Genomic DNA, 22,615 nt, shown 5'->3' on the forward strand with positions numbered 1-22,615 from the left:
TGATGATGATGGTGTTGATGGATGATGGTGGTGATGATGATGGTGATGATGGTGATGATGGTGGTGATGATGATCGTGATGATGGTGATGATGATGGTGGTGATGATGATCGTGATGATGGTGATGATGATGGTGGTGATGGTGGTGATGGTGGTGATGGTGGTGATGGTGGTGATGGTGGTGATGGTGGTGATGATGATGGTGATGATGATGGTGGTGATGATGATCGTGATGATGGTGATTGATGGTGGTGATGATGATCGTGATGATGGTGATGATGATGGTGGTGATGGTGGTGGTGGTGATGGTGGTGATGGTGGTGATGGTGGTGATGGTGGTGATGATGATGGTGATGATGATGGTGGTGATGATGATCGTGATGATGGTGATGATGGTGGTGATGATGATCGTGATGATGGTGATGATGATGGTGGTGATGGTGGTGATGGTGGTGATGGTGGTGATGGTGGTGATGGTGGTGATGGTGGTGATGATGATGGTGATGATGATGGTGGTGTGATGATCGTGATGATGGTGATGATGATGGTGGTGATGATGATCGTGATGATGGTGATGATGATGGTGGTGATGGTGGTGATGGTGGTGATGGTGGTGATGGTGGTGATGGTGGTTGATGGTGGTGATGGTGGTGATGATGATGGTGATGATGATGGTGGTGATGATGATCGTGATGATGGTGATGATGGTGGTGATGATGATCGTGATGATGGTGATGATGATGGTGGTGATGGTGGTGGTGATGGTGGTGATGGTGGTGATGGTGGTGATGATGATGGTGATGATGATGGTGGTGATGATGATCGTGATGATGGTGATGATGGTGGTGATGATGATCGTGATGATGGTGATGATGATGGTGGTGATGGTGGTGATGGTGGTGATGGTGGTGATGGTGGTGATGGTGGTGATGATGATGGTGATGATGATGGTGGTGGTGATGATCGTGATGATGGTGATGATGATGGTGGTGATGATGATCGTGATGATGGTGATGATGATGGTGGTGATGGTGGTGATGGTGGTGATGGTGGTGATGATGATGGTGGTGATGGTGGTGATGGTGGTGGTGATGATCGTGATGATGGTGATGATGGTGGTGATGATGATCGTGATGATGGTGATGATGATGATGGTGGTGATGGTGGTGATGGTGGTGATGATGGTGGTGGTGATGATGGTGGTGATGATGATCGTGATGATGGTGATGATGATGGTGGTGATGATGATCGTGATGATGGTGATGATGATGGTGGTGATGGTGGTGATGATGGTGGTGGTGATGATGGTGATGATGGTGGTGATGATGGTGGTGATGATGATCGTGATGATGGTGATGATGATGGTGATGATGATGGTGGTGATGGTGGTGATGATGATCGTGATGATGGTGGTGATGATGGTGATGATGGTGGTGATGATGGTGGTGATGATGATCGTGATGATGGTGATGATGATGGTGGTGATGATGGTGGTGATGGTGGTGATGATGATGGTGATGATGATGGTGATGGTGGTGATGATGATGATGATGGTGGTGATGATGATGGTGATGATGATGGTGATGATGGTGGTGATGGTGATGATGATGATGGTGGTGATGGTGGTGATGGTGGTGATGATGATCGTGATGATGGTGGTGATGATGGTGATGATGATGGTGGTGATGATGATCGTGATGATGTTGATGATGATGGTGATGATGGTGGTGATGATGGTCGTGATGATGGTGGTGATGGTGGTGATGGTGGTGATGATGATGGTGATGATGATCGTGATGATGGTGATGATGATGGTGGTGATGATCGTGATGGTGGTGATGATGGTGGTGATGATGATGGTGATGATGATGGTGATGATGATCGTGATGATGGTGATGATGATGGTGGTGATGATCGTGATGATGGTGATGATGATGGTGGTGATGATGGTGGTGATGATCGTGATGATGATCGTGATGATGGTGATGATGATGGTGGTGATGATGGTGGTGATGATGGTGGTGATGATCGTGATGATGATCGTGATGATGGTGATGATGGTGGTGATGGTCGTGATGATGATGGTGATGATGATCGTGATGATGGTGATGATGATGATGGTGATGATGGTGGTGATGATGGTGATGATGATGATGGTGATGATGGTCGTGATGATGGTCGTGATGATGGTGATGATGATGATGGTGATGATGGTGGTGATGATGGTGATGACGATGATGATGATGGTGATGTTGGTGGTGACGATGATGATGATGTTGATGATGATGTTGGTGATGATGATGATGGTGATGATGATGATGTTGATGATGTTGGTGATGACGATGATGATGATGGTGGTGACGGTGATGATGATGATGATGTTGTTGTTGAAGTTGATGATGATGTTGTTGAAGTTGATGATGATGTTGTTGTTGATGATGATGTTGATGATGATGATGATGGTGGTGATGATGGTGATGTTGGTGATGATGTTGATGATGATGTTGGTGATGATGGTAATGATGTTGGTGATGATGATGGTGGTGATGGTGGTGGTGATGGTGGTGGTGATGGTGGTAGTGATGATGATGGTGGTGATGGTGATGATGATGGTGATGTTGGTGGTGATGATGATGGTGGTGGTAGTGATGATGATGGTGATGATGTTGATGATGTTGGTGATGACGATGATGATGTTGTTGTTGATGTTGATGATGTTGTTGTTGATGTTGATGATGATGTTGTTGTTGATGTTGATGATGATGTTGTTGATGTTGATGATGATGTTGTTGTTGATGTTGATGATGATGTTGTTGTTGATGTTGATGATGATGTTGTTGATGATGATGTTGTTGTTGATGTTGATGTTGTTGATGATGTTGATGATGATGTTGTTGATGTTGTTGATGATGATGATGTTGATGATGATGTTGTTGTTGATGTTGATGATGATGATGTTGTTGATGTTGGACTCACTGAAATCAATGAGAAGCCGCCCATACCCAAGCCGCTGGTACTGAGGCAGGATCATGATGCATGAGACATTGTACTTCTGCGCGCAGAGCTTCTCCTGTGACACACACACACAGAGACAGTGGGTGGGTGAGTGGGTGGGTGAGTGGGTGGGTGGGTGAGTGGGTGGGTGGGTGGGTGAGTGGGTGGGTGAGTGGGTGGGTGGGTGAGTGGGTGGGTGAGTGGGTGAGTGGGTGGGTGAGTGGGTGGGTGGGTGAGTGAGTGGGTGAGTGAGATGAGACATTGTACTTCTGCGCGCAGAGCTTCTCCTGTGACACACACACACAGAGACAGAGACAGTGGGTGAGTGAGTGGGTGAGTGAGTGGGTGAGTGGGTGAGTGGGTGGGTGAGTGGGTGAGTGGGTGGGTGAGTGGGTGGGTGGGTGGGTGAATGGGTGGGTGGGTGGGTGAGTGGGTGAGTGGGTGGGTGAGTGGGTGGGTGGGTGAGTGGGTGAGTGGGTGAGTGGGTGGGTGGGTGGGTGAGTGAGATGAGACATGGTACTTCTGTGCACAGAGCTTCTCCTGTACACACAGAGACACAGAGACAGTGGGTGAGTGGGTGGGTGAGTGAGTGGGTGAGTGGGTGAGTGGGTGAGTGGGTGGGGTGAGTGAGTGGGTGAGTGGGGTGAGTGAGTGGGTGAGTGGGTGAGTGAGTGGGTGGGTGGGTGGGTGAGTGAGTGGGTGAGTGAGTGAGTGGGTGAGTGGGTGGGTGAGTGGGTGAGTGGGTGGGTGGGTGGGTGAGTGGGTGAGTGGGTGAGTGAGTGGGTGGGTGGGTGGGTGAGTGAGATGAGACATGGTACTTCTGCGCACAGAGCTTCTCCTGTGACACACACACAGAGACAGTGGGTGGGTGAGTGGGTGGGTGAGTGGGTGAGTGGGTGAGTGGGTGAGTGGGTGAGTTGGGTGGGTGAGTGAGTGGGTGAGTGGGTGGGTGAGTGGGTGAGTGGGTGGGTGAGTGAGTGGGTGGGTGAGTGAGTGGGTGAGTGGGTGGGTGAGTGGGTGGGTGAGTGGGTGGGTGAGTGAGTGGGTGGGTGAGTGGGTGGGTGGGTGGGTGAGTGAGTGGGTGAGTGGGTGGGTGAGTGGGTGGGTGAGTGGGTGGGTGGGTGGGTGGGTGGGTGAGTGGGTGGGTGGGTGGGTGAGTGGGTGGGTGAGTGGGTGGGTGGGTGGTGTGAGTGAGTGGGTGGGTGAGTGGGTGGGTGGGTGAGTGGGTGAGTGAGTGGGTGGGTGGGTGAGTGGGTGAGTGAGTGGGTGGGTGGGTGGGTGAGTGGGTGAGTGAGATGAGACATTGTACTTCTGTGCACAGAGCTTCTCCTGTGACACACACACACAGAGAGAGTGGGTGAGTGGGTGGGTGAGTGGGTGAGTGAGTGGGTGAGTGGGTGAGTGAGTGGGTGAGTGAGTGGGTGGGTGGGTGAGTGGGTGGGTGAGTGGGTGGGTGGGTGGGTGAGTGGGTGGGTGGGTGAGTGGGTGGGTGAGTGGGTGGGTGAGTGGGTGGGTGGGTGAGTGGGTGGGTGAGTGGGTGAGTGAGTGGGTGAGTGGGTGGGTGAGTGGGTGAGTGAGTGGGTGAGTGGGTGGGTGAGTGGGTGGGTGAGTGGGTGGGTGAGTGGGTGAGTGGGTGAGTGGGTGAGTGAGTGGGTGGGTGGGTGGGTGAGTGAGATGAGACATGGTACTTCTGCGCACAGAGCTTCTCCTGTACACACACACACAGAGACAGTGGGTGAGTGAGTGAGTGGGTGAGTGGGTGGGTGAGTGGGTGAGTGGGTGGGTGAGTGAGTGGGTGGGTGAGTGAGTGGGTGAGTGGGTGGGTGAGTGGGTGGGTGAGTGGGTGGGTGAGTGAGTGGGTGGGTGAGTGGGTGGGTGGGTGGGTGAGTGAGTGGGTGAGTGGGTGGGTGAGTGGGTGGGTGAGTGGGTGGGTGAGTGGGTGGGTGGGTGGGTGAGTGGGTGAGTGGGTGGGTGAGTGGGTGGGTGGGTGGGTGAGTGGGTGGGTGGGTGAGTGGGTGGGTGAGTGGGTGGGTGAGTGGGAGGGTGAGTGGGTGGGTGGGTGGGTGGGTGAGTGGGTGGGTGAGTGGGTGGGTGAGTGGGTGGGTGGGTGGGTGAGTGGGTGGGTGAGTGGGTGGGTGGGTGGGTGAGTGGGTGGGTGAGTGAGTGGGTGGGTGAGTGGGTGAGGTGAGATGAGACATGGTACTTCTGCACACAGAGCTTCTCCTGTGCACACAGAGACAGAGACAGTGGGTGAATGGGTGGGTGAGTGGGTGGGTGAGTGGGTGGGTGAGTGGGTGGGTGAGTGGGTGGGTGAGTGGGTGGGTGAGTGGGTGGGTGAGTGGGTGGGTGAGTGGGTGGGTGGGTGGGTGAGTGGGTGGGTGAGTGAGTGGGTGGGTGAGTGGGTGAGTGAGATGAGACATGGTACTTCTGCACACAGAGCTTCTCCTGTACACACACACAGAGACAGTGGGTGAGTGGGTGGGTGAGTGGGTGGGTGAGTGGGTGGGTGAGTGGGTGGGTGAGTGGGTGGGTGAGTGGGTGGGTGAGTGGGTGAGTGGGTGGGTGGGTGGGTGAGTGGGTGGGTGAGTGGGTGGGTGGGTGACTGGGTGGGTGCGTGGGTGTGTGACAGGGTGAGTGGATGGGTGAGTGCTTGGGTGAGTGAGTGAGTGAGTGGGTGAGTGGGTGGGTGAGTGGGTAGGTGAGTGGGTGGGTGAGTGGGTGAGTGGGTGGGTGAGTGGGTGAGTGAGTGAGTGGGTGAGTGGGTGAGTGAGTGGGTGGGTGAGTGGGTGGGTGGGTGAGTGGGTGGGTGAGTGGGTGGGTGAGTGGGTGAGTGGGTGAGTGAGTGGGTGAGTGGGTGGGTGAGTGAGTGGGTGAGTGGGTGAGTGAGTGGGTGGGTGAGTGAGTGGGTGAGTGGGTGGGTGAGTGGGTGAGTGGGTGGGTGAGTGAGTGGGTGGGTGAGTGAGTGGGTGAGTGGGTGGGTGAGTGGGTGGGTGAGTGGGTGGGTGAGTGAGTGGGTGGGTGAGTGGGTGGGTGGGTGGGTGAGTGGGTGAGTGGGTGGGTGAGTGGGTGGGTGAGTGGGTGGGTGGGTGGGTGAGTGGGTGGGTGGGTGGGTGAGTGGGTGGGTGAGTGGGTGGGTGGGTGGGTGAGTGAGTGGGTGGGTGAGTGGGTGGGTGGGTGAGTGAGTGGGTGGGTGGGTGAGTGGGTGAGTGAGTGGGTGGGTGGGTGGGTGAGTGGGTGAGTGAGATGAGACATTGTACTTCTGTGCACAGAGCTTCTCCTGTGACACACACACACAGAGAGAGTGGGTGAGTGGGTGGGTGAGTGGGTGAGTGAGTGGGTGAGTGGGTGAGTGAGTGGGTGAGTGAGTGGGTGGGTGGGTGAGTGGGTGGGTGAGTGGGTGGGTGGGTGGGTGAGTGGGTGGGTGGGTGAGTGGGTGGGTGAGTGGGTGGGTGAGTGGGTGGGTGAGTGGGTGGGTGAGTGGGTGAGTGAGTGGGTGAGTGGGTGGGTGAGTGGGTGAGTGAGTGGGTGAGTGGGTGGGTGAGTGGGTGGGTGAGTGGGTGGGTGAGTGGGTGAGTGGGTGAGTGGGTGAGTGAGTGGGTGGGTGGGTGGGTGAGTGAGATGAGACATGGTACTTCTGCGCACAGAGCTTCTCCTGTACACACACACACAGAGACAGTGGGTGAGTGAGTGAGTGGGTGAGTGGGTGGGTGAGTGGGTGAGTGGGTGGGTGAGTGAGTGGGTGGGTGAGTGAGTGGGTGAGTGGGTGGGTGAGTGGGTGGGTGAGTGGGTGGGTGAGTGGGTGGGTGAGTGAGTGGGTGGGTGAGTGGGTGGGTGGGTGAGTGAGTGGGTGAGTGGGTGGGTGAGTGGGTGGGTGAGTGGGTGGGTGAGTGGGTGGGTGGGTGGGTGAGTGGGTGAGTGGGTGGGTGAGTGGGTGGGTGGGTGAGTGGGTGGGTGGGTGAGTGGGTGGGTGAGTGGGTGGGTGAGTGGGTGGGTGAGTGGGTGGGTGGGTGGGTGGGTGGGTGGGTGAGTGGGTGGGTGAGTGGGTGGGTGAGTGGGTGGGTGGGTGGGTGAGTGGGTGGGTGGGTGAGTGGGTGGGTGGGTGAGTGGGTGGGTGAGTGGGTGGGTGGGTGGGTGAGTGGGTGGGTGAGTGAGTGGGTGGGTGAGTGGGTGAGTGAGATGAGACATGGTACTTCTGCACACAGAGCTTCTCCTGTGCACACAGAGACAGAGACAGTGGGTGAGTGGGTGGGTGAGTGGGTGGGTGAGTGGGTGGGTGAGTGGGTGGGTGAGTGGGTGGGTGAGTGGGTGGGTGAGTGGGTGGGTGAGTGGGTGGGTGAGTGGGTGGGTGGGTGGGTGGGTGAGTGGGTGGGTGAGTGAGTGGGTGGGTGAGTGGGTGAGTGAGATGAGACATGGTACTTCTGCACACAGAGCTTCTCCTGTACACACACACAGAGACAGTGGGTGAGTGGGTGGGTGAGTGGGTGGGTGAGTGGGTGGGTGAGTGGGTGGGTGAGTGGGTGGGTGAGTGGGTGAGTGGGTGGGTGGGTGGGTGAGTGGGTGGGTGAGTGGGTGGGTGGGTGACTGGGTGGGTGCGTGGGTGTGTGACAGGGTGAGTGGATGGGTGAGTGCTTGGGTGAGTGAGTGAGTGGGTGAGTGGGTGGGTGAGTGGGTAGGTGAGTGGGTGGGTGAGTGGGTGAGTGGGTGGGTGAGTGGGTGAGTGAGTGAGTGGGTGAGTGGGTGAGTGAGTGGGTGGGTGAGTGGGTGGGTGGGTGAGTGGGTGGGTGAGTGGGTGGGTGAGTGGCTGAGTGGGTGAGTGAGTGGGTGAGTGGGTGGGTGAGTGAGTGGGTGAGTGGGTGAGTGGGTGGGTGGGTGGGTGAGTGGGTGGGTGAGTGGGTGGGTGGGTGGGTGGGTGAGTGGGTGGATGGGTGGGGTGAGTGGGTGAGTGGGTGGGTGGGTGGGTGAGTGGGTGAGTGGGTGGGTGAGTGGGTGGGTGAGTGGGTGGGTGGGTGGGTGAGTGGGTGAGTGGGTGGGTGAGTGGGTGAGTGGGTGGGTGAGTGGGTGAGTGGGTGAGTGGGTGGGTGAGTGGGTGGGTGAGTGAGTGGGTGGGTGGGTGAGTGAGTGGGTGAGTGAGTGAGTGGGTGAGTGGGTGAGTGGGTGAGTGGGTGAGTGAGTGGGTGGGTGAGTGGGTGGGTGAGTGGGTGGGTGAGTGGGTGGGTGAGTGGGTGGGTGAGTGGGTGGGTGAGTGGGTGAGTGGGTGAGGTGAGTGGGTGAGTGAGTGGGTGGGTGGGTGAGTGGGTGAGTGGTGTGGTGAGTGGGTGGGTGAGTGGGTGGGTGAGTGGGTAGGTGAGTGGGTGAGTGGGTGAGTGAGTGGGTGAGTGAGTGGGGTGAGTGGGTGGGTGAGTGGGTGGGTGAGTGGGTGAGTGGGTGAGTGAGTGGGTGAGTGAGTGGGTGGGTGAGTGGGTGGGTGGGTGAGTGAGTGGGTGGGTGGGTGGGTGAGTGGGTGGGTGGGTGGGTGGGTGAGTGGGTGGGTGAGTGGGTGGGTGGGTGGGTGGGTGAGTGGGTGGGTGAGTGGGTGGGTGGGTGAGTTGGTGGGTGGGTGGGTGAGTGGGTGGGTGGGTGAGTGGGTGGGTGAGTGGGTGGGTGAGTGGGTGGGTGGGTGGGTGAGTGGGTGGGTGGGTGAGTGGGTGGGTGAGTGGGTGGGTGGGTGGGTGAGTGGGTGGGTGAGTGGGTGGGTGAGTGGGTGAGTGGGTGGGTTAGTGGGTGGGTGAGTGGGTGGGTGAGTGGGTGGGTGTGTGGGTGGGTGAGTGGGTGGGTGGGTGAGTGGGTGAGTGGTGTGAGTGGGTGAGTGGGTGAGTGGGTGAGTGGTGGGTGAGTGAGTGGGTGGGTGAGTGGGTGGGTGGGTGAGTGGGTGGGTGAGTGGGTGGGTGAGTGGGTGGGTGAGTGGGTGAGTGGGTGAGTGAGTGGGTGAGTGAGTGAGTGGGTGAGTGGGTGAGTGGGTGAGTGAGTGGGTGGGTGAGTGGGTGGGTGAGTGGGTGGGTGAGTGGGTGAGTGGGTGAGTGAGTGGGTGAGTGGGTGGGTGAGTGGTGGGTGAGTGGGTGAGTGGGTGAGGTGAGTGGGTGGGTGAGTGGGTGGGTGAGTGAGTGGGTGGGTGGGTGGGTGAGTGGGTGGGTGGGGTGGGTGGGTGAGTGGGTGGGTGAGTGGGTGGGTGGGTGGGTGGGTGAGTGGGTGGGTGAGTGGGTGGGTGGGTGAGTGGGTGGGTGGGTGGTGGGTGGGTGGGTGGGTGGGTGGTGGGTGGGTGAGTGGGTGGGTGAGTGGGTGGGTGGGTGGGTGAGTGGGTGGGTGGGTGAGTGGGTGGGTGAGTGGGTGTGTGGGTGGGTGGGTGGGTGAGTGGGTGGGTGAGTGGGTGGGTGGGTGAGTGGGTGGGTGGGTGGGTGAGTGGGTGGGTGGGTGGGTGAGTGGGTGGGTGGGTGGGTGGGTGGGTGAGTGGGTGGGTGAGTGGGTGGGTGGGTGAGTGGGTGGGTGAGTGGGTGGTGTGAGTGGGTGGGTGGGTGAGTGGGTGGGTGAGTGGGTGGGTGGGGTGGGTGAGTGGGTGGGTGAGTGGGTGGGTGGGTGAGTGGGGTGAGTGGGGTGGGTGGGTGAGTGGGTGGGTGAGTGGGGTGGGTGGGTGGGTGGGTGAGTGGGTGGGTGAGTGGGTGGGTGGGTGGGTGAGTGGGTGGGTGGGTGGGTGAGTGGGTGGGTGAGTGAGTGGGTGGGTGGGTGAGTGGGTGGGTGAGTGGGTGGGTGGGTGAGTGGGTGGGTGGGTGAGTGGGTGGGTGGGTGGGTGGGTGAGTGGGTGGGTGAGTGGGTGGGTGGGTGGGTGGGTGGGTGGGTGGGTGAGTGGGTGAGTGGGTGGGTGGGTGGGTGAGTGGGTGGGTGGGTGAGTGGGTGGGTGGGTGAGTGGGTGGGTGGGTGGGTGAGTGGGGTGGGTGGGTGAGTGGGTGGGTGGGTGGGTGGGTGAGTGGGTGGGTGGGTGGGTGGGTGAGTGGGTGGGTGGGTGGGTGGGTGAGTGGGTGGGTGGGTGAGTGGGTGGGTGGGTGGGTGGGTGAGTGGGTGGGTGAGTGGGTGGGTGGGTGGGTGGGTGGGTGGGTGAGTGGGTGGGTGGGTGGGTGGGTGGGTGGGTGGGTGAGTGGGTGAGTGGGTGGGTGGGTGGGTGAGTGAGTGGGTGAGTGGGTGAGTGGGTGGGTGAGTGAGTGGGTGAGTGGGTGGGTGAGTGGGTGGGTGGGTGAGTGGGTGAGTGGGTGGGTGGGTGGGTGAGTGGGTGAGTGAGTGGGTAAGTGAGTAAGTGGGTGAGTGAGTGAGTGAGTGGGTGGGTGGGTGGGTGAGTGAGATGAGACATTGAACTTCTGAGCACAGAGCTTCTCCTGTACACACACAGAGACAGTGGGTGAGTGGGTGAGTGGGTGGGTGAGTGGGTGGGTGGGTGAGTGGGTGGGTGGGTGAGTGGGTGGGTGGGTGGGTGAGTGGGTGGGTGAGTGGGTGGGTGAGTGGGTGGGTGGGTGGGTGAGTGGGTGGGTGAGTGGGTGGGTGGGTGGGTGAGTGGGTGGGTGAGTGGGTGGGTGGGTGAGTGGGTGGGTGGGTGAGTGGGTGGGTGGGTGGGTGGGTGAGTGGGTGGGTGAGTGGGTGGGTGAGTGGGTGGGTGAGTGGGTGGGTGGGTGAGTGGGTGGGTGGGTGGGTGGAGTGGGTGGGTGAGTGGGTGGGTGGGTGGGTGGGTGAGTGGGTGGGTGGGTGAGTGGGTGGGTGGGTGGGTGAGTGGGTGGGTGGGTGAGTGGGTGGGTGAGTGGGTGGGTGGGTGGGTGGGTGGGTGAGTGGGTGGGTGAGTGGGTGGGTGGGTGAGTGGGTGGGTGGGTGGGTGGGTGAGTGGGTGGGTGAGTGGGTGGGTGGGTGGGTGAGTGGGTGAGTGGGTGGGTGGGTGGGTGGGTGAGTGGGTGGGTGAGTGGGTGGGTGGGTGAGTGGGTGGGTGAGTGGGTGGGTGAGTGGGTGGGTGGGTGAGTGGGTGGGTGGGTGGGTGAGTGGGTGGGTGAGTGGGTGGGTGGGTGGGTGAGTGGGTGGGTGAGTGGGTGGGTGGGTGAGTGGGTGGGTGGGTGAGTGGGTGGGTGGGTGAGTGGGTGGGTGGGTGGGTGAGTGGGTGGGTGGGTGGGTGAGTGGGTGGGTGGGTGGGTGGGTGAGTGGGTGAGTGGGTGGGTGGGTGGGTGGGTGAGTGGGTGGGTGGGTGAGTGGGTGGGTGGGTGGGTGGGTGAGTGGGTGGGTGGGTGAGTGGGTGGGTGGGTGGGTGGGTGAGTGGGTGGGTGGGTGGGTGGGTGAGTGGGTGGGTGGGTGAGTGGGTGGGTGGGTGAGTGGGTGAGTGGGTGGGTGGGTGAGTGGGTGGGTGGGTGGGTGAGTGGGTGGGTGGGTGGGTGGGTGGGTGAGTGGGTGGGTGAGTGGGTGGGTGGGTGGGTGAATGGGTGGGTGAGTGGGTGGGTGGGTGGGTGAGTGGGTGGGTGGGTGGGTGAGTGGGTGGGTGGGTGAGTGAGTGGGTGAGTGGGTGAGTGGGTGGGTGAGTGAGTGGGTGAGTGGGTGGGTGGGTGAGTGGGTGGGTGAGTGGGTGGGTGGGTGGGTGAGTGGGTGGGTGGGTGGGTGGGTGAGTGGGTGGGTGGGTGAGTGAGTGGGTGGGTGAGTGAGTGGGTGGGTGGGTGAGTGGGTGGGTGGGTGGGTGAGTGGGTGGGTGGGTGGGTGGGTGGGTGAGTGGGTGGGTGGGTGGGTGAGTGGGTGGGTGGGTGGGTGAGTGGGTGGGTGAGTGGGTGGGTGGGTGAGTGGGTGGGTGAGTGGGTGGGTGGGTGAGTGGGTGGGTGGGTGGGTGAGTGGGTGGGTGGGTGGGTGGGTGGGTGGGTGAGTGGGTGGGTGAGTGGGTGGGTGGGTGGGTGGGTGAGTGGGTGGGTGGGTGGGTGGGTGAGTGGGTGGGTGGGTGGGTGAGTGGGTGGGTGGGTGGGTGAGTGGGTGAGTGGGTGGGTGGGTGGGTGAGTGAGTGGGTGAGTGGGTGAGTGGGTGGGTGAGTGAGTGGGTGAGTGGGTGGGTGAGTGGGTGGGTGGGTGAGTGGGTGAGTGGGTGGGTGGGTGGGTGGGTGAGTGGGTGAGTGAGTGGGTAAGTGAGTGAGTGGGTGAGTGAGTGAGTGAGTGGGTGGGTGGGTGGGTGAGTGAGATGAGACATTGAACTTCTGAGCACAGAGCTTCTCCTGTACACACACAGAGACAGTGGGTGAGTGGGTGAGTGGGTGGGTGAGTGGGTGGGTGGGTGAGTGGGTGGGTGGGTGGGTGGGTGAGTGGGTGGGTGGGTGGGTGGGTGGGTGAGTGGGTGGGTGAGTGGGTGGGTGGGTGAGTGGGTGGGTGAGTGGGTGGGTGAGTGGGTGGGTGGGTGAGTGGGTGGGTGGGTGGGTGGGTGGGTGGGTGAGTGGGTGGGTGGGTGGGTGAGTGGGTGGGTGAGTGAGTGGGTGAGTGGGTGGGTGGGTGAGTGGGTGGGTGGGTGGGTGAGTGGGTGGGTGGGTGGGTGGGTGGGTGAGTGGGTGGGTGGGTGGGTGAGTGGGTGGGTGAGTGGGTGGGTGGGTGAGTGGGTGGGTGGGTGGGTGAGTGGGTGGGTGGGTGAGTGGGTGAGTGGGTGAGTGGGTGAGTGGGTGGGTGAGTGGGTGGGTGAGTGGGTGAGTGGGTGGGTGGGTGGGTGAGTGGGTGAGTGGGTGGGTGAGTGGGTGAGTGGGTGGGTGAGTGGGTGGGTGAGTGGGTGGGTGAGTGGGTGGGTGAATGGGTGGGTGGGTAGGAGAGTGGGTGAGTGGGTGGGTGGGTGGGTGGGTGAGTGAGTGGGTGAGTGGGTGAGTGGGTGGGTGAGTGGGTGGGTGGGTGGGTGAGTGGGTGGGTGAGTGGGTGAGTGGGTGAGTGAGTGGGTGGGTGAGTGGGTGGGTGAGTGAGTGGGTGAGTGGGTGAGTGGGTGGGTGGGTGGGTGAGTGGGTGGGTGGGTGTGTGGGTGAGTGGCTGGGTGGGTGAGTGGGTGAGTGGGTGGGTGAGTGGGTGGGTGAGTGGGTGAGTGGGTGGGTGGGTGGGTGAGTGGGTGGGTGGGTGAGTGGGTGGGTGAGTGGGTGAGTGGGTGGGTGAGTGGGTGGGTGAGTGAGTGGGTGGGTGAGTGAGTGGGTGAGTGGGTGAGTGGGTGGGTGAGTGAGTGGGTGAGTGGGTGGGTGAGTGGGTGGGTGGGTGAGTGGGTGAGTGGGTGGGTGGGTGGGTGGGTGAGTGGGTGAGTGAGTGGGTAAGTGAGTGAGTGGGTGAGTGAGTGAGTGAGTGGGTGGGTGGGTGGGTGAGTGAGATGAGACATTGAACTTCTGAGCACAGAGCTTCTCCTGTACACACACAGAGACAGTGGGTGAGTGGGTGAGTGGGTGGGTGAGTGGGTGGGTGGGTGAGTGGGTGGGTGGGTGGGTGAGTGGGTGGGTGGGTGGGTGGGTGAGTGGGTGGGTGAGTGGGTGGGTGGGTGGGTGAGTGGGTGGGTGAGTGGGTGGGTGAGTGGGTGGGTGGGTGAGTGGGTGGGTGGGTGGGTGGGTGAGTGGGTGGGTGGGTGGGTGAGTGGGTGGGTGAGTGAGTGAGTGGGTGGGTGAGTGGGTGGGTGAGTGGGTGGGTGGGTGAGTGGGTGGGTGGGTGGGTGGGTGGGTGGGTGGGTGAGTGGGTGGGTGGGTGAGTGGGTGGGTGGGTGGGTGAGTGGGTGGGTGAGTGGGTGGGTGGGTGAGTGGGTGGGTGGGTGAGTGGGTGGGTGGGTGGGTGAGTGGGTGGGTGGGTGGGTGAGTGGGTGAGTGGGTGGGTGGGTGGGTGAGTGAGTGGGTGAGTGGGTGAGTGGGTGGGTGAGTGAGTGGGTGAGTGGGTGGGTGAGTGGGTGGGTGGGTGAGTGGGTGAGTGGGTGGGTGGGTGGGTGGGTGAGTGGGTGAGTGAGTGGGTAAGTGAGTGAGTGGGTGAGTGAGTGAGTGAGTGGGTGGGTGGGTGGGTGAGTGAGATGAGACATTGAACTTCTGAGCACAGAGCTTCTCCTGTACACACACAGAGACAGTGGGTGAGTGGGTGAGTGGGTGGGTGAGTGGGTGGGTGGGTGAGTGGGTGGGTGGGTGGGTGGGTGAGTGGGTGGGTGGGTGGGTGGGTGGGTGAGTGGGTGGGTGAGTGGGTGGGTGGGTGAGTGGGTGGGTGAGTGGGTGGGTGAGTGGGTGGGTGGGTGAGTGGGTGGGTGGGTGGGTGGGTGGGTGGGTGAGTGGGTGGGTGGGTGAGTGGGTGGGTGAGTGAGTGGGTGAGTGGGTGGGTGGGTGAGTGGGTGGGTGGGTGGGTGAGTGGGTGGGTGGGTGGGTGGGTGGGTGAGTGGGTGGGTGGGTGGGTGAGTGGGTGGGTGAGTGGGTGGGTGGGTGAGTGGGTGGGTGGGTGGGTGAGTGGGTGGGTGGGTGAGTGGGTGAGTGGGTGAGTGGGTGAGTGGGTGGGTGAGTGGGTGGGTGAGTGGGTGAGTGGGTGGGTGGGTGGGTGAGTGGGTGAGTGGGTGGGTGGGTGAGTGGGTGAGTGGGTGGGTGAGTGGGTGGGTGAGTGGGTGGGTGAGTGGGTGGGTGAATGGGTGGGTGGGTAGGAGAGTGGGTGAGTGGGTGGGTGGGTGGGTGGGTGGGTGAGTGAGTGGGTGAGTGGGTGAGTGGGTGGGTGAGTGGGTGGGTGGGTGGGTGAGTGGGTGGGTGAGTGGGTGAGTGGGTGAGTGAGTGGGTGGGTGAGTGGGTGGGTGAGTGAGTGGGTGAGTGGGTGAGTGGGTGGGTGGGTGGGTGAGTGGGTGGGTGGGTGTGTGGGTGAGTGGCTGGGTGGGTGAGTGGGTGAGTGGGTGGGTGAGTGGGTGGGTGAGTGGGTGAGTGGGTGGGTGGGTGGGTGAGTGGGTGGGTGGGTGAGTGGGTGGGTGAGTGGGTGAGTGGGTGGGTGAGTGGGTGGGTGAGTGAGTGGGTGGGTGAGTGAGTGGGTGAGTGGGTGAGTGGGTGGGTGAGTGAGTGGGTGAGTGGGTGGGTGAGTGGGTGGGTGGGTGAGTGGGTGAGTGGGTGGGTGGGTGGGTGGGTGAGTGGGTGAGTGAGTGGGTAAGTGAGTGAGTGGGTGAGTGAGTGAGTGAGTGGGTGGGTGGGTGGGTGAGTGAGATGAGACATTGAACTTCTGAGCACAGAGCTTCTCCTGTACACACACAGAGACAGTGGGTGAGTGGGTGAGTGGGTGGGTGAGTGGGTGGGTGGGTGAGTGGGTGGGTGGGTGGGTGAGTGGGTGGGTGGGTGGGTGGGTGAGTGGGTGGGTGAGTGGGTGGGTGGGTGGGTGAGTGGGTGGGTGAGTGGGTGGGTGAGTGGGTGGGTGGGTGAGTGGGTGGGTGGGTGGGTGGGTGAGTGGGTGGGTGGGTGGGTGAGTGGGTGGGTGAGTGAGTGAGTGGGTGGGTGAGTGGGTGGGTGAGTGGGTGGGTGGGTGAGTGGGTGGGTGGGTGGGTGGGTGGGTGAGTGGGTGGGTGGGTGAGTGGGTGGGTGGGTGGGTGAGTGGGTGGGTGAGTGGGTGGGTGGGTGAGTGGGTGGGTGGGTGGGTGAGTGGGTGGGTGGGTGAGTGGGTGAGTGGGTGAGTGGGTGAGTGGGTGGGTGAGTGGGTGGGTGAGTGGGTGAGTGGGTGGGTGGGTGGGTGGGTGAGTGGGTGGGTGGGTGGGTGAGTGGGTGAGTGGGTGGGTGAGTGGGTGGGTGAGTGGGTGGGTGAGTGGGTGGGTGAATGGGTGGGTGGGTAGGAGAGTGGGTGAGTGGGTGGGTGGGTGGGTGGGTGAGTGAGTGGGTGAGTGGGTGAGTGGGTGGGTGAGTGGGTGGGTGGGTGGGTGAGTGGGTGGGTGAGTGGGTGAGTGGGTGAGTGAGTGGGTGGGTGAGTGGGTGGGTGAGTGAGTGGGTGAGTGGGTGAGTGGGTGGGTGGGTGGGTGAGTGGGTGGGTGGGTGTGTGGGTGAGTGGCTGGGTGGGTGAGTGGGTGAGTGGGTGGGTGAGTGGGTGGGTGAGTGGGTGAGTGGGTGGGTGGGTGGGTGAGTGGGTGGGTGGGTGAGTGGGTGGGTGAGTGGGTGAGTGGGTGGGTGAGTGGGTGGGTGAGTGAGAGGGTGAGTGAGTGGGTGAGTGGGTGAGTGGGTGGGTGAGTGGGTGAGTGGGTGGGTGAGTGGGTGAGTGGGTGGGTGGGTGAGTGGGTGAGTGGCTGGGTGGGTGAGTGGGTGAGTGGGTGGGTGAGTGGGTGGGTGAGTGGGTGAGTGGGTGGGTGGGTGAGTGAGTGGGTGGGTGAGTGGGTGAGTGGGTGGGTGAGTGGGTGGGTGAGTGGGTGGGTGAGTGAGTGGGTGAGTGAGTGGGTGAGTGAGTGGGTGGGTGAGTGGGTGGGTGAGTGAGTGGGTGAGTGGGTGAGTGAGTGGGTGAGTGAGTGGGTGAGTGAGTGGGTGGGTGAGTGGGTGAGTGGGTGGGTGAGTGGGTGGGTGAGTGGGTGAGTGGGTGGGTGAGTGAGTGGGTGAGTGGGTGAGTGGGTGGGTGAGTGGGTGAGTGGGTGAGTGAGTGGGTGAGTGGGTGGGTGAGTGGGTGAGTGGGTGGGTGAGTGAGTGGGTGGGTGAGTGAGTGGGTGGGTGGGTGAGTGGGTGGGTGAGTGGGTGGGTGGGTGAGTGGGTGGGTGGGTGCGTGAGTGAGTGAGTGAGTGGGTGAGTGAGCGAGCGGGTGAGTGAGTGGGTGAGTGAGCGAGCGAGTTGGTGAGCGAGTGAGTGAGCGAAGTGAGCGAGTGAGTGAGCGGGTGAGTGAGTGGGTGGGTGAGCGAGTGAGTGAGTGGGCGAGTGAGTGAGTGAGCGAGCGAGTGAGTGGGTGAGAGGGTGAGTGAGTGGGTGAGCGGGCGAGTTGGTGAGCGAGCGAGCGAGCGAGCGAGTGAGTTGGTGAGCGAGTGAGTGAGCGAGTGAGTGAGCGAGCGAGCGAAGTGAGCGAGCGAGCGATTTGGCGAGCGGGCGAGCGGGCGAGCGAGCGGGCGAGTAGCTCCTCACCTTGCTGAAGTAGCCCACGATGTGAGCTCCCCCCGCATCGTTGCACGTCAGCACGTAGAACAGGAATGGCTCCACATCGTAGAGCAACGTCTTGTGGTCCAGAAACAGCTTGGCCAGCAGACACAAGTTCTGGCAATACAGCTTGCTCACCCTACCGTCCACCTGGGGAGGCGGTGGAGGTGGACAACGGTCGTGAGAAGGTGGACAAGCGGGCGGGGGTCACCCCGGTAAGGCGGTGTTGGTTGGTGGTGGACTATGGCGATGAGAGAGTGGGGTGGAGCGGTGAGACACGGGAGTTTCAGCTAGATCACCCCGTAGACAACTCCGTGGTGGTGGTGGTGATGGTGGTGATGGTGGTGGTGGTGATGGTGACGGTGGTGATGGTGACGGTGGTGATGGTGACGGTGGTGATGGTGGTGGTGATGGTGATGGTGGTGATGGTGGTGATGGTGGTGGTGGTGATGATGGTGATGATGGTGGTGGTGATGGTGGTGGTGGTGGTGATGGTGGTGGTGGTGGTGATGGTGGTGATGGTGGTGGTGGTGATGATGGTGATGATGGTGGTGGTGATGGGGGTGATGGTGGTGGTGATGGTGGACAATGGCAGTGATGAGAGGGGGGTGGACAACCGTGCGGGGTGGATAACTGTGAGCGGACAATGAGTGGACAATCGGTGGACATCACGATGGGTGGACAACACGATGAGGGGGGGTGGACAACTGGTGGACATCACGAGGGAGGTGGACAACTTCGTCTGAGTCGACCCCCACCTCATAGACGCTCATCCCGCGGTGGCGGTAGATCTCGTTGGCCGGGGGGTGGACCCACCCACAGTGGGCGAGGTGGTGGACTAAGACGGGTCGACTTCGCATGTAGGCCAGGCAGAACTCGCACACGAAGAGGCGTCGGAGCCTTGAGAGTCGCATAGTCAACCAGGAGCACATGGAGTGAGTGAGTGGGTGAGTGGGTGGGTGAGTGGGTGAGTGGGTGGGTGAGTGGGTGAGTGGGTGGGTGAGTGGGTGGGTGAGTGGGTGGGTGAGTGGGTGAGTGAGTGGGTGGGTGAGTGGGTGAGTGGGTGGGTGAGTGAGAGGGTGAGTGAGTGAGTGAGTGGGTGGGTGGGTGAGTGAGTGAGTGGGTGGGTGAGTGGGTGAGTGGGTGGGTGAGTGAGAGGGTGAGTGAGTGAGTGAGTGGGTGGGTGGGTGAGTGGGTGAGTGGGTGGGTGAGTGGGTGAGTGGGTGGGTGAGTGGGTGAGTGAGTGGGTGGGTGGGTGAGTGGGTGAGTGAGAGGGTGAGTGGGTGAGTGAGTGAGTGAGTGAGTGGGTGATTGAGTGAGTGAGTGACTGACTGAGTGAGTGACTGAGTGACTGAATGAGTGGGTGAGTGGGTGAGTGGGTGAGTGGGTGAGTGAGTGAGTGGGTGAGTGAGTGGGTGGGTGAGTGGGTGAGTGGGTGAGTGAGTGAGTGGGTGAGTGGGTGGGTGAGTGGGTGAGTGGGTGAGTGAGTGAGTGGGTGAGTGGGTGGGTGAGTGGGTGAGTGGGTGAGTGGGTGGGTGAGTGGGTGAGTGAGTGGGTGGGTGAGTGGGTGAGTGGGTGAGTGGGTGGGTGAGTGGGTGAGTGGGTGAGTAGGTGAGTGAGTGAGTGGGTGAGTGGGTGGGTGAGTGGGTGGGTGAGTGGGTGGGTGAGTGGGTGAGTGGGTGAGTGGGTGGGTGAGTGGGTGGGTGAGTGGGTGAGTGGGTGGGTGAGTGAGTCGGTGAGTGGGTGAGTGGGTGAGTGAGTGAGTGGGTGAGTGGGTGGGTGAGTGAGTGGGTGAGTGAGTGAGTGGGTGAGTGGGTGGGTGAGTGGGTGGGTGAGTGGGTGAGTGGGTGAGTGAGTGGGTGGGTGAGTGGGTGAGTGGGTGGGTGAGTGAGTCGGTGAGTGGGTGAGTGGGTGGGTGAGTGGGTGAGTGGGTGAGTGGGTGAGTGAGTGGGTGAGTGGGTGGGTGAGTGGGTGGGTGAGTGGGTGAGTGGGTGGGTGAGTGGGTGGGTGAGTGGGTGGGTGAGTGGGTGAGTGGGTGAGTGGGTGAGTGGGTGGGTGAGTGGGTGGGTGAGTGGGTGAGTGGGTGAGTGGGTGGGTGAGTGGGTGGGTGAGTGGGTGAGTGGGTGGGTGAGTGAGTCGGTGAGTGGGTGAGTGGGTGGGTGAGTGGGTGAGTGGGTGAGTGAGTGGGTGAGTGGGTGGGTGAGTGAGTGGGTGAGTGAGTGAGTGGGTGAGTGGGTGGGTGAGTGGGTGGGTGAGTGGGTGAGTGGGTGAGTGAGTGGGTGGGTGAGTGGGTGAGTGGGTAGGTGAGTGAGTCGGTGAGTGGGTGGGTGAGTGGGTGAGTGGGTGAGTGAGTGGGTGAGTGGGTGGGTGAGTGGGTGGGTGAGTGGGTGAGTGGGTGAGTGGGTGGGTGAGTGAGTGGGTGAGTGGGTGAGTGGGTGGGTGAGTGGGTGGGTGAGTGGGTGAGTGGGTGGGTGAGTCAGTGGGTGGGTGAGTGAGTGGGTGGGTGGGTGAGTGGGTGGGTGAGTGGGTGGGTGAGTGGGTAGGTGAGTGGGTGGGTGAGTGAGTGGGTGAGTGGGTGAGTGGGTGGGTGAGTGGGTGAGTGGGTGGGTGAGTGGGTGAGTGGGTGAGTGGGTGGGTGAGTGGGTGGGTGGGTGAGTGGGTGGGTGAGTGGGTGGGTGAGTGGGTGGGTGAGTGGGTGGGTGAGTGGGTGAGTGAGTGGGTGGGTGGGTGAGTGGGTGAGTGGGTGGGTGAGTGAGTCGGTGAGTGGGTGAGTGGGTGGGTGAGTGGGTGAGTGGGTGAGTGGGTGGGTGAGTGGGTGGGTGAGTGGGTGAGTGGGTGAGTGGGTGGGTGAGTGGGTGGGTGAGTGGGTGAGTGGGTGGGTGAGTGGGTGGGTGAGTGGGTGAGTGAGTGGGTGAGTGGGTGAGTTAGTGAGTGGGTGAGTGGGTGAGTGGGTGAGTGGGTGGGTGAGTGAGTGGGTGGGTGAGTGGGTGAGTGGGTGAGTGGGTGAGTGAGTGAGTGGGTGAGTGGGTGGGTGAGTGGGTGAGTGGGTGAGTGGGTGAGTGGGTGGGTGAGTGGGTGAGTGAGTGAGTGGGTGGGTGGGTGAGTGGGTGACTGACTGAGTGACTGAGTGGGTGACTGAGTGGGTGAGTGAGTGGGTGAGTGGGTGGGTGAGTGGGTGAGTGGGTGAGTGAGTGGGTGAGTGGGTGGGTGAGTGAGTGAGTGAGTGGGTGAGTGAGTGAGTGAGTGGGTGAGTGAGTGAGTGGGTGGGTGAGTGGGTGAGTGAGTGGGTGGGTGAGTGGGTGAGTGGGTGGGTGAGTGAGTTGGTGAGTGGGTGAGTGGGTGGGTGAGTGGGTGAGTGGGTGAGTGAGTGGGTGAGTGGGTGGGTGAGTGGGTGGGTGAGTGGGTGAGTGGGTGAGTGGGTGGGTGAGTGGGTGAGTGGGTGGGTGAGTGAGTGGGTGGGTGGGTGAGTGGGTGGGTGAGTGGGTGGGTGAGTGGGTAGGTGAGTGGGTGGGTGAGTGAGTGGGTGAGTGGGTGAGTGGGTGGGTGAGTGGGTGAGTGAGTGGGTGGGTGAGTGGGTGAGTGGGTGGGTGAGTGGGTGGGTGAGTGGGTGGGTGGGTGAGTGGGTGGGTGAGTGGGTGGGTGAGTGGGTGGGTGAGTGGGTGAGTGAGTGGGTGGGTGGGTGAGTGGGTGAGTGGGTGGGTGAGTGAGTCGGTGAGTGGGTGAGTGGGTGGGTGAGTGGGTGAGTGGGTGAGTGGGTGGGTGAGTGGGTGGGTGAGTGGGTGAGTGGGTGAGTGGGTGGGTGAGTGGGTGGGTGAGTGGGTGAGTGGGTGAGTGGGTGGGTGAGTGGGTGGGTGAGTGGGTGAGTGAGTGAGTTAGTGAGTGGGTGAGTGGGTGAGTGGGTGAGTGGGTGGGTGAGTGAGTGGGTGGGTGAGTGGGTGAGTGGGTGAGTGGGTGAGTGAGTGAGTGGGTGAGTGGGTGGGTGAGTGGGTGAGTGGGTGAGTGAGTGAGTGGGTGAGTGGGTGGGTGAGTGGGTGAGTGAGTGAGTGGGTGGGTGGGTGAGTGGGTGACTGACTGAGTGACTGAGTGGGTGACTGAGTGGGTGAGTGAGTGGGTGAGTGGGTGAGTGGGTGGGTGAGTGGGTGGGTGAGTGGGTGGGTGGGTGAGTGGGTGGGTGAGTGGGTGAGTGGGTGGGTGAGTGGGTGAGTGAGTGGGTGAGTGGGTGGGTGAGTGGGTGAGTGAGTGGGTGAGTGGGTGAGTGAGTGGGTGGGTGAGTGAGTGGGTGAGTGACTGAGCGAGTGACTGAGCGAGTGACTGATTGAGTGAGTGACTGAGTGAGTGACTGACCGACTGAGTGAGTGAGCGAGTGGGTTAGTGACTGACTGACTGACTGAGTGAGTGACTGACTGAGTGATTGACTGACTGAGTGACTGACTGAGTGACTGAGTGACTGACTGAGTGAGTGACTGACTGAGTGACTGAGTGACTGAGTGACTGACTGAGTGACTGAGTTACTGAGTAACTGACTGACTGAGTGACTGACTTAGTGACTGACTGAGTGACTGACTGAGTGACTGAGTGACTGACTGAGTGACTGAGTGACTGAGTGAGTGACTGACTGAGTGACTGACTGAGTGACTGACTGAGTGACCGAGTGACTGACTGAGTGACCGAGTGACTGACTGACTGACTAACTGACTGACTGAGTGACCGAGTGACTGACTGACTGAGTGACTGACTGAGTGATTGACTGAGTGACTGACTGAGTGACTGACTGAGTGACTGACTGAGTGAGTGACTGACTGAGTGACTGAGTGACTGACTGAGTGACTGAGTTACTGAGTAACTGACTGACTGAGTGACTGACTTAGTGACTGACTGAGTGACTGACTGAGTGACTGAGTGACTGACTGAGTGACTGACTGATTGACTGAGTGAGTGACTGACTGAGTGACTGACTGAGTGACTGACTGAGTGACCGAGTGACTGACTGAGTGACCGAGTGACTGAGTGACTGACTAACTGACTGACTGAGTGACCGAGTGACTGACTGACTGACTGAGTGACTGACTGAGTGAGTGACTGAGTGACTGACTGAGTGACTGACTGACTAACTGACTGACTGAGTGACCGAGTGACTGACTGACTGACTGAGTGACTGACTGAGTGACTGACCGACTGACTGACTGAGTGACTGAGTGACTGACTGACTGAGTGACTGACTGAGTGACTGACTGAGTGACCGAGTGACTGACTGACTGAGTGACTGAGTGACTAACTGAGTGACTGACTGACTGAGTGACTGACTCACCTTGCGTATTCCCGTGGGTACGGTGAAGAGAACCACGTACGGATTTCAAACTTGCCGAGGACGATGGCCGACGGATATCGTGGTGATGCGGTGACGTCGCCACAACCACCACCACCGCCACAACCACCACCACCGCCACAACCACCACCACAACCACCACCACAACCACCACCACCAACAGCAGCGGCGTTGGCGAGAGAATCAAACTCCTCTTCCTGCGAAACCCTCTGCGGAAAGAGA

General features: G+C 61.0%; 1 protein-coding gene across 1 annotated transcript in view; it reads right to left on the reverse strand.

Moving 5' to 3' along the window:
• Window positions 1-2,975: 2,975 nt before the first annotated feature.
• LOC144954546 (histone acetyltransferase KAT6B-like) overlaps window positions 2,976-22,615 on the reverse strand; it is a gene marked incomplete at its 3' end in the record, with an annotated part of 79,845 nt that continues 60,205 nt past the window's right edge. The window contains exons 13-16 of the mRNA XM_078885017.1: window positions 22,376-22,602; window positions 17,826-17,967; window positions 17,056-17,217; window positions 2,976-3,069 (exon numbers count right to left, since the gene is read on the reverse strand). Coding sequence (XP_078741143.1) covers window positions 2,976-3,069; window positions 17,056-17,217; window positions 17,826-17,967; window positions 22,376-22,602 — 625 coding nt within the window. The remainder of the gene's footprint in view (window positions 3,070-17,055; window positions 17,218-17,825; window positions 17,968-22,375; window positions 22,603-22,615) is intronic.

Source organism: Lampetra fluviatilis, unplaced genomic scaffold (assembly GCF_964198595.1).
Source record: "Lampetra fluviatilis unplaced genomic scaffold, kcLamFluv1.1 SCAFFOLD_196, whole genome shotgun sequence".
NCBI lineage: Eukaryota > Metazoa > Chordata > Hyperoartia > Petromyzontiformes > Petromyzontidae > Lampetra > Lampetra fluviatilis.